Source organism: Corvus cornix, chromosome 10 (genome assembly GCF_000738735.6).
Source record: "Corvus cornix cornix isolate S_Up_H32 chromosome 10, ASM73873v5, whole genome shotgun sequence".
In the NCBI taxonomy this organism is placed as follows: Eukaryota; Metazoa; Chordata; class Aves; order Passeriformes; family Corvidae; genus Corvus; species Corvus cornix.
Window position 1 is genome coordinate 17,848,232 of NC_046340.1, and position 16,584 is coordinate 17,864,815.

General features: G+C 38.3%; 1 protein-coding gene across 2 annotated transcripts in view; it reads right to left on the reverse strand.

Annotated features, from left to right (window-relative positions):
* Positions 1-16,584, reverse strand: part of SCAPER (S-phase cyclin A associated protein in the ER) — a 136,389-nt gene that overhangs the window by 82,084 nt on the left and 37,721 nt on the right. For both annotated transcript variants that reach the window (XM_039557826.1, XM_039557828.1), the window contains exons 16-20: positions 15,942-16,097; positions 15,653-15,795; positions 11,965-12,046; positions 11,702-11,854; positions 10,425-10,532 (exon numbers count right to left, since the gene is read on the reverse strand). In XM_039557826.1, coding sequence (XP_039413760.1) covers positions 10,425-10,532; positions 11,702-11,854; positions 11,965-12,046; positions 15,653-15,795; positions 15,942-16,097 — 642 coding nt within the window. The remainder of the gene's footprint in view (positions 1-10,424; positions 10,533-11,701; positions 11,855-11,964; positions 12,047-15,652; positions 15,796-15,941; positions 16,098-16,584) is intronic.

The window sequence follows — 16,584 nt, forward strand, 5'->3', positions numbered from 1 at the left end:
GTTTTCAAAGCAAACTTTTGCCATCCTTTCATTTAGCTAACATTAAAACTCATCAGTTTGAGGGAGTGGGTGGATGTATTTCTGATGTAATACAGGATAACGGGATGATCTGCACACTTCTTCCTGAAAGCCTTTCATTTGTTTTTGTTATTATTTTTATATAAGTAAATGCTAAATGCAGTAAGAATTTCTGAGACCAAATTAATTTACGGTCTCCCTAAAAGTATTCTGGGTTTCTTCTTATGGCAATGTGAAGGGTCATCACTGGCCTCGTCCTTTGCTATGCTGAGGACATTCTGGCCCCAAATTCCCAGAGATTGGTAAACCACCAGATCTTTGGAGAATTTAGGCCATTATAAATGCAAAGCATTAGTAAGCAGAGGCTCTTTTGTAACAGAAGCTTCTGTCATTAATATCTGTATTCAGTAATACCAATAATGTTCAGTTTCAGCCATATCAATTTTAGCTGTGCAATTTCTCTGTAGCTCTGTTTTAAAGGTTTATGTACAATACTCTAATTTTGCTGGTCCTGTCCTAACAGGACACTTTTTATCTCAGGATTAAACCAGAGCCAGCTATGATGGTCATTCCATGTCAGATTTCTGCCATCATTTTTCATACTTGATACTCATCCTCTGAGCTGCACAGCTGAAATCAACAATGTCACAAAGTAAGGGCTCAGCTTTCATGAAGGTGGCAGAATCTGTGCCACAAAGAGCAGTCACTGTTCTGATAGGATGTACAGCTGCAAAATAAGGAAACAAGAACTGAATGCTGACATGTATTTCTTCATGATCACCTGTATATATTCCTCTATGCTATGTGATGATGGCTCAGTGACCCAATAGAGTAGAAATACTCCTGCTCTTTCTGTCCTGTGTTATTTTTTCCATGCATTCTCCAAAACTAAGGATTACTTTTAAAAATCCCAAGGTATCCTGTATCTGTCTTAGGGGGAGATCCTCAGTCTCTAGCTGAAAAAGCCATGAAGCATAAAAGTAGGGTAGTAAACATACACCATGTGATATTTAATAGCATTTTGTACAGACACGTTGTTATTTGACAAAGCCATAGAACCTCTAAGTTTTTACAGAACACTGAAGTAAATTTTAGAAAAACTGACATAAATTTCTGTAAAAGTTTCAATACTTTATTTACAAGCAAGGTGATAAAGATTAATATTAAATGCCCACGTAAAACTGCAGTCACCACAAAGCAGATGGAAATTAGATTATTTACAAAAAAGTCTTTGCTATTTCTTCCTTCTCCCTCCATTCTCAACTGTTCTGACTTTTAGCCAAGTCATTGAAAATCTGAAACTTTCCAAATGCAACAGATGGGCCTCATCTACAAACTACATGAGAAATCGAGTTGCCAAAACCATTAAAGCTAAAACTAATAAGGTCACCCCTGAAGTCACATTCTTGCTGGTTATTGCCTAGTCCCCTTCAACTGCCTGAACCAGAAAATCTACCCTGTTAATCTCATATCTTGAAGTTGATAATTTTAGTTGACTAAGCACTTCTTATAACCAAGTTTTTCTCTATATACTGAATTACACCCCTTTTTCTTATATGACGTTTACATTACAAGGATAACAGCATTATAATCAATATCCCCTGAAATAAAAGTAATTTTTTTCAGACTCCAGAACAAACATAATTGCAAGTTTTTCCATGGACAGTGTAGCAAATGCCACAAAATGCTGAAATGCTATATAACTGAGCAGGGTCCACTTCTGCTTGGATGAGGAAAACCATACTGTAAACTGGGTTCTGAACCTCACTAATGTATATAAAATACAACAGCTGGACAAGAAATTTCCCAATTGACAACCTCTTCATACAATAGCCATTCACAAGACCAATACTCTCCACCAGCTCTCCCCATTTAGCGTCCTAATTACAGCAACAGCATTCATGGATGTGTCCTTGGCAGATGAAGCCTTGGATATGTAAGTATTCATCAAACCAGAACACAACTGCAAAATTATGTACCTACCCCATCTTTTTGACTATGACACCTCTTGGCTCCTTGTATCACATATAAGCTACTATTAATTTCACTACTCAGGAAATATTAATAGGAACTTTATTGAATTGTGAAGTGTGCCAAACAGAATTCTTCCTAACGAAACTCCCTCATTCTAAAATTAGAAGTAACCATAACACAAATACTTATTTCCTGTTCCTTTCTTTTTTAGTAACTGTTGGCTTTTTATGAATTCTGTCTGGGGCAAGCCTACACAAGCAGGCCAATATTGCAGCAAATCCTCTACGCCAAGAAGAAAACGAAAGCCTGGCTGTGCTGCTGTAGGGCAGCCACAGCTGCAGATCCTCTGTGTTGATCCCTGGTCCTACCTAAGCACAGCGCTCCCCCCAACACAGGCAGGGACAGCCAGGGAAGGCAGGCTCCAGAAACCCTTGGAGCTGGCAGGAGAGGCCAGGAGCAGCAGCCAGTACATCAGGGATTTCCTGGCACCTGCTCCAAGCTCAGCTGAGGCAGCACTGCAGGGAGATCTCTGTCCAGCACGAGACACGGCCATCCGTGTTCCAGGGTGTGACCCAGGGCTTCTTACCTGTGCTTCCATCATTCATAAACTAAACAAGCCATAGATGTGCAAAACCTTCCTGGCTATTGGACTTTCACCCAAAAAAAAATAAGCCAAAATGACCTTGCTGAATCTGAAGAGTTTATAGGGTTTTTTTCCCCTCTGTTATTTTTTCATTTTCATTCCCTTCTGTATTTCTGGATTCTGGCCAGAACTGAAGCAAAAATGCCAGAATACTGTAAGGCTGGCTATCCTATTATTTTTGTATTCTTTCCAACCTTGAATCCCCAAGTTCTGAATTCTTATAAGTGTTCTAACCCAATTCTGCAGACCAAGGCAATTTGAAAAACATCTGTCTCTAGCTATTTATCTAAATTCAGTCTTCAGAACTTCCAAACACTTGTTGTTACTTGCCCTCTCACATCAGCATTAAAACATAAACATGAGGAGGACTATAAAGAAATACTTGTAGTAGCTTCTATCACATAATAATAGCTGTCATTCATTTAGCATTTTAATATAAAAAATATATATCAAACTGAGTATTTTCCATAAAGGTAAGGTACATAAGGAATATATTCTAGCAAATCAATAGGTAACTATTCTGAAGCCTACATGTATCTTTTTGGATTTACATCTCTACCTGTTTCAAAATAAAAATATCCTGTAACTGCAGAAAGTTATTAAAAAATATTTTCACTATTTATTCCCAATGTCAGGAATAATGGTTTCTTACTTGTGTATATAATCACTTAAGGGATATATCTGCCAAATTTTCAAGGAGTTTTTAAGGTTCAATTCTAAATCATGTTACCACAGGAATATTTGTTCATGATTTTACTACGTGTTTCAACAAACTCCTCGCTATTTTATTTTTTCCTCATAATCTAGGACAATATTTAATATGGAAAACAGATGCTGAAGCAGACTACAAGTTATACCAAAACCACACTTCAATTTTAAACAATGACAGCCTGAAACACAAATGTTCAGTAATTCTTAATCCTAAAGAGATCAAATACTATTATAGGACCACAAGTGATGGTCCACTCCAAAATATGAAGATTCATAAAAAGGAAAGTATTCCTTATTAATATGAATTAGTAAGTGTTACTGTAGGTGCTACATACATAAGAAACAGGTTATAATGTAATGAATATTCAAATATTACCTCTCAAAATCAAAATTTTAATTATTCACATTTCTATGCTAGACTGTACTTCAAAAGATGAGTTGAGAGCACTAAAAAACTTTTACTATTCATTCAAAACTGAAGAGTGACCTTTCATTGTACAATTAGGTTTTCCTTGACATCTGGAATTTAGGAATTTTTTCATGAGGGACTAATCCTGCTTTTTAGCATGCCCAAACTAAAAACTATTTTTACTGGTAATAGTGACTGCATTTTCAGTCACCTTGTTTGTCCACAGATTCAATGACAAGACAGTCTGCCACTAAGATAAATAACAAATAATATTCTTAATAGAAGTTTTAAGTATTTCTTCAGATTTTTAATATCATTCCCACTTGTCACTCCGAAATGTGGCAACAGAAGACAAAGTAAAGGTGGCTCTTCTCTGAGAATGAGAATTCTGCATCCTGGCCATGGAAAGCATCCCTGCAGATGAGGGAGGAAAGCTGGAAGGCACTGACATTATCATCTGGCTGCAAGGACAACTGAGAGAAAGGGGGGGGTGAGAGTGCAGTTCGGCCTGCCAGCAGTAGTTTTTATTACTGGCTGTGAATATTCAAGATATCCAAGCCAAAAATAGGAAGGGTGCAGCTGCTGGCAGTGATCTATCAAAATTAAAGGCACAGCCAATAAACAATTAATCATGTACATTTTTGCCAAGAAAAACAACACTTTATAATAAATTAAAGGTAAGAAGCTATTGCTATGCAAAGTACAAAAAACTAGAATTGATGTATGGGGTACTGAGAGACCTTCTGCAAGCTGCAACATGGATTAGACTTTATAATCACTTGATTGTTCATGACAGTGTCTTCTAGGACAGAAGTATTCACAACAGAATGACACAGCCAGAGCTCCTGGGCTGAAAGGACCACAGGTATACAAGAGATATGAACCATCCATAAACAAAAATGGACCACAGATGCCTGGCATAATTCCACTCCTCCAGCAATGCACAACCCTGCTCTAAAAAAATCCTTCCTTCCTCAGGAAAAAAAAAAAAAAAAAGAGAGTAAAGCCAACTCAACCAGAACCCGAGGCTTTACTGGGATGGGGAGTTCTTGTTTGCAAGTGATTTACAGATTGTTTCCCCTGAGCAACAGAGAAGAAAAATGGGCTGCTGCTGGAGAACTATAATCAGATGCCAAGAAAACAAATGAATTTACTATGAAGTCTGTGGATAAAGCAAACAGGAATATTGTTCTACAAATGACAAAAACATATGCACCAACATATTACCCAGAAATGGCTTCGGTGCCACGAGAGCTGGGTCAGGGTCATCTCTTGTGCTGTAATGGCCATAATGGAGCAGTCAAATATCAGAAGAGATGAAGGGCAAACACACCAGGGCAGGAGCAAGGCTGCACACACTGGCCACTGACTTCAGAGCTGTGGCTGCCCCATCCCTGGAAGAGTCCAAGGCCAGGCTGGACAGGGCTTGGAGCAAGCTGGGATAGTGGAAGGTGTCCCTGCCCATGGCAGGGGGTGGAACTGGAGGAGCTCTAAGATCCCTTCCACCCAAACCAGTCTGTGACTCTATGAATACAGGTAGACATGGCACATACCCATGAATGTTCCAGAATAAAAAAGAGAACTATTAATTGTGTATAATGATTTTTAAAAGCCACAAACCCACAGGTATAAACACCTCAAACTCCTCTATTAGATGAAACTAAATAGCTGACCATGCTTAGTACTATTATTTTCTATTTTGCTTAACCGTATCTTTCAGACAGGCTACCAAAGGAGTTCATAGAACACTATTATTCATTTAAATAGAAGAATTTGACAACACTTTGATTCAGAAAGGAAAACAAAAGCATTTTTTCAATAACGCAAAGGCTAAAGCAATAAATGTTATGTATTCCAAGTTATATATAATTTAATTGCAATGAAAACATAGTGTATTAAAAAAAATAAATAATTAGCAAAATCCTGGCATCACCATGTGTCTAGACAAGAAAGCTCCTTGTAAATACAGATGAAGAAGAGCAAGGGTCAGACATGAAACTCTTCCCACATTTTTTTCCCTCAGTAATTTCCTCTGCAAGAAAAAATGGAAGCAGCACACACCTCTAGAAAACAGCTCTGTTTCTTTCAGAGAAACAACTCCTTGCTCCTAAAATCTAAAAATCTTTTAGAAATTCCAACTGCTATGAACATGAACTCTGCCTGTGTGTGGTGCTGGCTATAAAGCTCACCTGGCTGGCACAGAACAGGTACCAGCACAGCTCTGCCTCAGGCTCCCACCACATCCTGCCAGGGTCGGTGTCCGTACCTGGGGAAGCTGCCAGCACAGGCAGGCACTCTGTAAATCAGAGCTGCTACAGCCTGGGCAGAGCTGGGCCAGGAAAGGGTCCCACTGCAGCCCCAGCCAACTGGGCAGCTACACTCCAAAGGGAGCTTTAGTCACTGGCCAGCAGCTTTTTTTAAAGGAATGTGGGTGGGCTCAGCCAACGAGGTCTTTATATAAATCCTCACATTCTAACGCTGTCAGTCTTCAGACAACAACCACCTCTCTGCTCCATCATGGGATTATGTTTTCATTTGATCTAAACATACCTCTTAGAAGTTCTTTGTTGCCCTTATACAATGACAATAGAATCAGTTTTCTCTCCTGATTAAAAAAAGGCACATTTTTCACATATGCAAACAATGGTTCATTAATATTCCTCCATCCTGCTTTGGAATACATAAAATTTTAGCATGCACCTTATATAAATTAACCAAACCCTGCCAAGTTATCTATTGCATCTGGTTTTTAGAAGTCCTTTTCACTTATTAGAAACATTCATAGACCACATAGAATGACATGATTTATATTCTCAAAGTCCCTTTAAACCATGGCATTTAAACACCAGGAGATACAGAGAGCTGGGACAATGGTTCAAAGGGAGCTGTTGGGTGTATTTCTCCAAGCAAACTAGGAGAGGCAAGAAAGGCAAAGACAAAAGGGAAAGCAGAGGGGCATAAAAGTGAATCTGTAGGAGCTACAAGTGGAAGAAAATGTCTACAAGTCCTTGCAGAGACTCCTCAGCCTAATGAAATCACCAGGTGTTGTCTTATGCCTTTTGCAGGCACCTTTTCAGTGAGGCCTTTGTGTCACACAGGCTTTAATTCAGCAAAGCAATTAGTCAGGACTACCAACACACTAATTGATTCCAGTGAAGTCAATGAAAGCAAATTGCTTACACTGTTTACATCTTTTGCTGAACTAAAAGCAACGTGGATGTTGAGAGGGGACGGGAAATCAATAGCATAGAAAATGGCAATGCAAAAGAAGGCGAAGCTGAGAGTTTGATGGAAGAAGCCAGGCACTTAAGCAGAGATAATGTAGGCAGGACGCTCTTACTGCACTGGAGATAATGGTGAAATGATGTGGGACAGTGGGAGCATTGAAAGCTTCAGAAATATACTGAAGATGACTTTTAGCCTGCTGGAAGTTTTACCAGCTAGGTGAATTAATGTATCTGTAAGAGGCCAGACAAAAGCAAAGTTACAAAGGAAGTAACAAATGTGAACAGAACTTAATTTGCTTTCACATGATAACCACTGCTAGAAAACCAAGAGCTGTTTGCTGTAAGAGAAAGCTATGCCTGTTTCAGCTGGAGACTAATAAAGTCCCAAATGAAGAAAATCCAAAAGGCTGATGTGCAATGAAGCTCCCACATAATCTGAGAAAGAACCTCAAGCTTTTTCATCTTCATTCATAGCAAAAATGTTTTCTTTGTGCATGTCACATCCACAAATGAATTCACCTTCCTGATGGTCTAACACCAGCTGTCAGCTCCTGCACAAGACATGCTGGAATAAAGCACAATAAGCACTTAATGCCAAACCAGTGGGACACTGCTCTGACATGAAGTCTGCTTTTACCTCTGAAAATGTCTGTAAAATTACAGAATTTATAGACACTCTAGCAAAGAGAAAATCCCTAGAATATATCAGCTTCTTTTTATTTCTGGCAAGATCAACTCCTACCACCCACCTGGCCCAGAGGAATCAGTGTCCCTACCATTAAGTAGTTTTTAACTTTTTGCTTACAGTCAAATCAACCAAGAAAAATCCTTACTGTGTGAAGAGAAATTATATAATCATTTGCTTAAATCAGTTTCCAAAGTCTTGAGGAGATACCCAAATCTGAGATACCAGTATGGACAAATAAAAAGAATCCTGGGATTTCTCAAGTAATAGTAAAGAAATTCTATGATCAGATTAGAATTCTAAAAAAGCTTTCTTTCCAGGCAGCTACCTAATACACTGAACACAAAATGAGTCAAAGATCAAGAGTAAGTTATCTGAGGTGTCAAGTGCATAAGGTCAAAGGTGAAATTTTATTAGGTCAAAGGTGATATAAATAAAATCTTTTACGTCAAAGAAGAAGGGTCACACATGAGACATATATAATCTAAAGACATCACAGATGACAAGTAATAACTTTAAGTAACACAAGTGTTTTCTCGCTAGAGTTACCTTCACTGACGGGAAAATTGAAAACAGTGATAAATAAGTAACTATGACTGTTATAAAGCTTCCCTGGAATATGGGTTCACTTCTATATAATACTTTGGAATTTTTTTCTCAAGTATTTCAAAACTTGAGAAGTTACTGAATGCTTTAGTTGTGAGGACGGCATTAACTATGCATGCTGAATAAAGAGATACACAAAGCAGATTGCTCTGATAAATAAAACTGCTTTGCTATTTTACACTGGCCAGGTCTACAATGAGTGTCTTACTACTGCTCTTTGAAAAAAAATAGTAAGTAATAAAAAGCAGAGAGGGCCTCAGACCCAGGAAATTTCAGGTTACGATAATATAGTTCAGAATTTTATACTTGGGCTAATTGAAATATAGCCATAAATAATATATAAAATACCTAACAATGGAAGTATCCATACATTGCCAGTATGCCAAATACTACGCACCTTCTAGATTAAGGATATTCAAATCTGCTATAGTAATTCTCAAGCTGTTCATTCAGTTAAAACTGTTCTTTCCTTTCTCTCCTGCACTAAGCATGCATACATTTAACCTTCATCTAGGTCTTAAGTTCACAACAAAACGCTTTGCTGAGAAACCCTGGATTTAAGCACAAAAATCGGGATCTCTGCGCCCTCTAGTGGAACTTCTCTCTCACAAGCTGGGTGCAAATGCAGCTGTTGGCACCTGATCCCTTTTTCCAGACACTGGAATTGTTCAGCTATCAAATTAGATGTGAAGAGCGTGCAATGCCCGGTCAAAAGAAAATCCAGTTCATTGTTTTCCTCCAGATTCATCTGAGCCAGCTGCCCAGCAAGAACCACAGTTCAGTCACCAGTGGCCAGACAGATACCAGTAAAGGCCTAAGAGATCCAAGAAAATGTCAATACCTGAGACTGCCCACAACAGGAAAGATTCTGGGAAATCTCACAGCTGGTATTTCCAGGCAAACACGTGCAGTATGGAGCTTTCTCACATATATCCACTTAGGTAAGCCTGGCATCTAAAATCGAAATCCAAAACCACACAACTCCCACTAATCACTGTCCAAGGGGAAAAAAGAAACTGAAAAAACAGTTTATGTACTTTCATTACAGTTGGGAAAGGGCAGGAAAGTGCAACTCCACAAACATTTATTCCTCCAGATGACTGTGCCTTTCCAATTATCTTTTTCTGCTTTTTCAGTGATAACCACCCTCTGTGAATTTCACTACTTCAGAGACCTAACTCTCCAAAGCTTTTTAAAAAGGAGAACATGTTACAGCCAGATGTAGAAAGCTGAAAATAAATAGAATGTTTCAGTAAATAAAAATAGTAACAAGAACTATGAAGAAAAGTGAAAAAGTCAGAACTACTGGACAGTGTCATCTGAATCAGCTCGGCTGGAAACAGATTTCCAAACACAATTAAGTTCAATCTGAATCAGTGCTGAAGAACTGGCTTGCACACTATTTCCTCCTAACACTTGACAGATATTATAATAATACAGGGGCATTCACAAATTTTTTTGGATGTGCAGAACTCAAATTCTCATAGAAAAGGCCTTGACTTAATACTGTAGCTGAATTCCAGCAGCAGCAACAAAAAATTAAATGAGACAACTATACAGATGTCTTTTCTACAAAACAGTGGTCTCTTGATATAGTACAAAATGTCCTCAGTGCTTCCTAAAAATCACCCTGAACACCAACTCTTCTAAAGAAGCTATTGAAAAACTATTCTTCTTCTTAGCGATTTTAATGTTTACAAAACGTTTCCAACCTTACATTTTGAAGTAATTTAGCACTACAGTTTTCAGCGTTATGGACTTTGATGCATAGGATAGCACATCTGCTCACCTAAAAAATGACTAAGGTATTTCAAGCAACAAGGAGGAACAAAGGAAAAAAGCAGGATGCTGATACTTGCAATGTATAAGATTTTTAGGATAAAAAGATAAATGTAGTGACATGAAAAATGCCTTTGGTTAATAGAAAAATAACTAGTCACATTTTAAAAAGAATCTACTTCCAATGGCAATTGCCTGCAGAATGTGAATGGACTGTTTCTTTCATTCCTTTTCTTTGGCAGTCTGCTACGACTCCCATGCTAACAGAAACAGTCTTGTTCAACTCCTTTATAAGAATTTTTAAGACTTTCATGGGCTACTCAGCTAAATGGTATTTAAAACTAGAATACAGAAAAATAGTACAAAACTTACCACTTCTTCATCTGAAAGCTCTCGTCCTTGTATACTACTGTTTTCTCTCACAGCTTGTTGGTGTTTTTTCCCTTTAATGTGGCTAAAAAGATACACTTCTGATGAGATCTGTAATGACAATGACTTAATAGTTATTTTTTCTTTGCAAATTTCGTAATGTATAAACAACAGTATTTTACATGTAATACAAAATACGCCAGTTTGTCAGGAGTATGTTCAGAAATTCAAGCACAGTACTTTATTCCTCTATCTAATTTACATAAACATCTTTTATGCAGGACTTAACAGTAAATTACAGAATGATTTTCTAGCCAGCAGTGTAATAATAGATTAAAAAGTATGTTGGGCTTTCCTCTCATCTTCACTTCAGTCTAATTTCATATACTGGAGTTTCATTCTGAAATGCACGGTCAGCGAGTATACAAAGACTCCAGTCTGCTGAGCGTGAGCTTCTGTTCCAGCACCGCCTGAGGTGATCCCCTGCAATCTTGCTTAATGCAGCAATTAAAGAGAAATAATGCTTAGTGGCATATAAGGCTCCAATAACGCACAGTCTTTGCAAAGCAGTGAAAGCAGTTATCAACAAGAGCAGATCTCCCAGCTCTGGCTCAGTGACTCTGTGGCTTCTCTCCCCAGCCATTCTTGGGACACGGGAGGGCAGGCACAAGCAGAGAGACCCTGCTGAGGCTAGGATGCCGCCAAGCAATGTACTTGGATTCCAACAGCAACCAAAGAATAAGACACCAAAGGAAAAGAGGAGACAAAGAGAACACTCCTTTTCCTTTCCAACACTTTTAAGCATCCAACCAAACTCAATTCGAGAACTTCTTGAGCTTGATGTGGTTTCTCTGTGAGTTTCAATCCAACGAAACTTAACCAATCAACCCCTGAACTCACAGTGAATTCAAATAACCACAGCATCTTACAAAAAGGTGTTCCCAGCTCAGCTGCCTGCTATGTAAAGGATCATATTCTTTACTTTGCTATAAACCTATCTTTTAAACACCTTCTTCCATCTGATGCTCCTGAATTCTTGCTTCTCTTTGCAGAGACAGCCAAGAACTGAGCACTGCCCACAGTCTCCATTGTACCCACAACTCTACACTTCTTTCAAATCTTCCCTAACCCACCTGATTTATGGACAGAAGAATAAGGTGCACTCTTTACAAAAGCAGAGCAGGAATACAGTAAAAGTGCAAGTGAGTGAAGCAGAACTTGTAGCTTCATGGCTTGGGTTGGTCTTGCAATTCCAGCAGTATCCCCTCTACCCAACTTACCATTACATTGCATAATGAGCACTGTTTCTTTCGCTCATAGGGTGTAAGCTTTGGTGCATAGTCAGTATTAGCATGTCTTCCACTACTTAGTTCAGCTGCTTTCTCTTTTCTCTGTTCAATTTGTTCCATGTGCCTTCTAATACTTTCATCATGCTGAATGGAAAATAAAGCAATGAAGAAAACACACACTGAATTACAGCAAATGGAATTAAACTGCGCAAAGAAATATTAACATATTTTTCAGCTAATGTATCCTTTTATACCTTCAGCTGAATCTTCTTCTGCAGTTCTTCCATGGCTTCTTGCTGAGCTGCAGTAAGAGCTGCCAACCTCTCTTCTCGATCTCTAACCAAAAGATAATCAGTATAGGGAGAATTTGTATCAATGTAAAGCATGAATAATACTGGCACATTCATGTTTGGAATGGAGAACAAGAAAACCCAAAAATGAAGTTGAAAATGGTTCAGTAAAAAGAAAAACAACAAAAAGCAACTTAGTTAACAGAGAACGCCAATGTTTTCATTTGAATGACTAATACAGACAGACTCTTGAACCTTTGTAGCAGAACCTGAATCACACCTCAGTCCCAATCAGAGCAATGATAGCCAAGGAGATGCTACAAAAGAGTGATGAATGTGAAATTCTGTCACCATTTGCATTCTTCAGCCAAGGGCTGCAGGCAGTGAACCAATGGGAAGGAGTAGAATGACAAATGGAAAAAAACCCTTATGGCACTGAGGGCAGTGTTTCATAAAATGTTCATCAGTACAAATTTAAACACAGAAACTTCCAGATAAAACTTTGACCAACAACAGCATCACCCTGGTGAAGAGATTTAGATTATTTTTCTGTCTGAGAAAAGAAAAAGGGGTGTAACTTTACTTGTAACTATAACCATTAAGTGGAAATCTGCTTAGGTTAGAGTAAGATGAAACTCTTAAGTAAGAGTTTCATCAAGAACAACTTCCTAGTGATCAGTAAGCCAATGGATCAATTAAATCCTAAAGAGAAAGAGTCAGCTACTCATGCTGTTTATACAAAAAAATTTGTACAATGTGATGGGAGAGAAGCCTGGCAGCTCTAAAGGGCCAAAGACATAATGAAGGCTCTGGGTAAAACTGAGCTATGAAGGAGTCAATCAAAGCCATCAGCCATCTTTTCAAAAAGCATTCTAAAATTAAAGGAGCCTGAGCAACAAAACTAGAGGGCCTAACGTAAGGACTATTACCCAAACTGCAGTGGATTTTGTCATGTCTGGGTGAAAAACCCTGTTTGTCTGGGATTTTTTTAAAACAAACATCTGATAGAAAAAACCAAAATCAGTTCCATAAACATAGAAGGCTCAGATAAAGTAACATTTTTAAATGTTAACAGAATGTTAACAGAAAATATAAAAGCAGATAGGAAAGAAGACAGGGGAGGAAGTAAATCAAATGATAAACACTAAACAGTTGTTCTTTCAGAAAGAAAAAGTGAACTCTTCAATCACTGTGTGTGAGAGGGGTGAGGAAGAGACTACGGATGAGAAGCATCAGGTAGTTTATGTGTTATCTCCCCTGAGGTACAGAAAGGAAAACTGAACTACAAGCTCATTTTAGCTATTTCTTTCATTCTGCATTTTTATGTATTTGTTTAAAGCTACAAACTATGACAGCTTATTACCATTTCATACTTTGGGCTAATAGTCTTTGAAACAAAATTCTCAAGTTTCCATTTACAGAGCATCAACATTACTCCTGTGCAAGCCCTTCTGAAAAGCACTCTTTTTACATGGTTAGGGTACTTTACTATACAGTTTCATGATTTCTACTGACAAGAACAAAATCTTCTGTATTATGGATTTCAACTCTCTGGAATATAAAATACTTTGAATTTGAATGAACAACTAAAACTTTACTGGAAACAAGTTAATGTACCGTAAGGGCAGAGGGGCTTTTAAAGTCAGTTTTAAGTACACTATTCCATTCATACAGAAGCTTTAATCACCAACAGATGCAAATGGTAAAGCTTATACTGAAGAAACTTTAAGCAGATACTGCAAGAATTACTCATTCCAGCAAGTGCTAAATCTTCAGGACACAAGCCAAATCCTAGCAGCAGGAAAAAACCCAACAAAACACCGAACGATGCCCCAGGGTTCCTCCAGAACACACTGCAATCCAGGACGGAAGGCCAGGACAGCCAGCTTCCTCTCAAGCTCATCCCTCCCTGAGCTTCAAAACCAGGACACCGAGTCCTCCCTTCACTCTGCTATGCTAGAGAAACCTCAGAACTGTTATTAGGGAGATGTAATGACTCTGACATAACAGAATCACCGGGTTGTAAGGCACCACACATTCTTTCCTACACTTTCCTAAAATCATAAAAAAGAAAAAAAAAAAGAAAAAAAGAAAAAAGAAAAAAATCTCTCTTGTGTAATCAACATCTGGCAAAGAAAAACAAGTGCAAGCACGGTACTGCAATATCAAGTACAAAGGGTTTGAAAACTGAGCATTATAGCAACAAATACAGAGGAGATTTGCTGACACAATACCAACAGAAGGCAAATGGAAACCGCTGCTTCTCACATGTCATAAGGAAATGAATGGGGTGCAACAAAGGGATGTGGCAGTTTAACTGATGACACTGATTAAAATAAATGATTTAATGACACTGATTAAAATAAAAGAGCAAGGAACTATATGCTTGGAGATTTTTGACAAGATCTAACTGTAGAAGGCCTTAGAAGACAAAGATAGGGACAGTGGGACTATTATTGGCCATTTGCTTACTTTGAGGGTTTCCTCAAATTCAGAAAGATGTAGAAGCCTTACACAGGCAGGGTCTATCTTCCCAAAACAGCATAACCAAATTCTCCATTAGTCCTAATCTTCCTCGAATATTTGCAAATGAGAATAAGATACTGAAGAATCTCTTCCAACTCACTCCATCTCACTGTGATTTTGGCTCAAAACACTGAGGAAGGGTCCATGAAGCCCCAGGAAAGGCTACAGATCCTACCCAGAATTCATTATACATCTAAAGGAAAACTGAATCTCTTTATGATGTCACTCATGACTTCAGAAGATGAAAGGTGATCAATACATTTCTGAGTATTTTACTTGGGGAAAAAGAAATCCTCTTCATGACAGTTTTGAAGCAAACAAGCCACTACAATAAAAATGTAACAAGAATCATTAGTGTACACCCAGCACAGAAAAACCCCTAACTTTTAGCAAGGTTTTAAGGAATGCTTATGGCAGGGGAACTGTAGGAAAAGAGGGAGAAATAGTATGTGAATACAAACAGAATTTGGTAAATCAAAAAAGCAGAATGTATCAGACTGCATCAGACTTGAAAGTTAACCTCTCTCATACACCAACATTCATTCTCTCTGCACCTCATGTTTGGCTCAAAAGGAAGAGCGAGAAAAGTCCATGTGAAGTCTCCTTTGTGAACTTTCAATTATGGGTGAAACTATAAACCAAGTAGTTCACAGGCAGCAGAATTAATGAAGCCTGATTTCCTGGCTTTGTGCTTCACAAATGTAATCTTTGGTGTCTACAACAATGTGAAATCAAATTGATGCCAGTAAGTCCAAAAGTTTCAGGAGAGTGGAGGAAACGGGGAACCATGGGTACATTGATCTTGTTGCCTTGGAAAACGAAGATGAAATATGAAAAAGGCAAATTATTAGAAGGTCTTGTCAGCAATAAAACTAAGATGAATATAATAAAATACAGCCTTGCAACTTACATTGTGCATGTATGTAAGGAATACAAAAACCTATTACAGAATTTATGATGACTCACTTGATTTCTTCTTTCAAGCCATTCATCAAGAATCCTTAAAAATGCTACTTCTTAAAATCCTAAGCCTGACAAGCCAGGAAGGTACTGCTGTTATAGAGAAGGTGCAGTTTACTGGGGAGGATAATGGTGAAGGGAACCAAAGAAACGATTGCAAAGTTACCTGGCTCTCTCCCTTGCTGCATCTTCTCGTGCTTTTTCCTTCTCTTGCCTCTGCTGTTCAATCCGTGCTTCCTGTTCCTTCCTCTTCATCAGCAGCTCCTCCACCCGGGCCTGCCGCTCTGCTTCCAGGGCTCTCTTGCGCTCCTAGCCAGGGAAAAGCAAATTCTCACTGCTCTTTTAGGCATGAAATAAAAAGGAATTAAGAGAAACTCTCTGTTAACGTCTGCGGAGCCAAAATGAAACACAAAGCTGTATCTCATTGTGCCCCTGCAGCTACAGCCACATCGTACCTGAACTGCCTCATCCCGCGCTTGTTTCTCCTCTTGCCTTCGCTGACGCTCTTCTTGTAACTCATTTAAGCGCTGTTCGTATTCCTTGAGTTTGTTCAACACATCGTGGCGTTTGTTCTGAGCTTCCAAGGTGTTTATAAAAGCAATTTCATTTACCTGCAAACAATCAGAAAGCCTAAGAAAAGACCTGAGATGTTGAAATAGGTTTCGTCTTAGGGAATTCCATCCATTTGTTAACTATCCACTTGATAATTAAACTGGTGGGACATTTCTCCAGAATGGATTGGAAAACTACCAACTTGAGAATAAGTCTTTAGGTTTTGTAATCATTTTGTATTGTTTTGTTTGTTTTAGACAAGACAGGCCATGGAATATAAAAAGAGAATTTGAATTGTATCAGAGAAACAAGAAATTTGGGTAAAATACAGAAAAATCTCTAAATTCTCTCAGCATCAAGATTTCATCAGTCTCTCTCAATCACAAAATGTGTAATGTTAAAACCCAGATGAATAAATCAGTAAAATACACAAGCATTAGTAGAATCCAACAGGTCTTTTGAGCCAAATTTAAATATATGTGTATTACTGATCAAAAAAGTGGAAGTATAGATAGTATGAATAAGAAAAAAACCAGGCTCATGGTC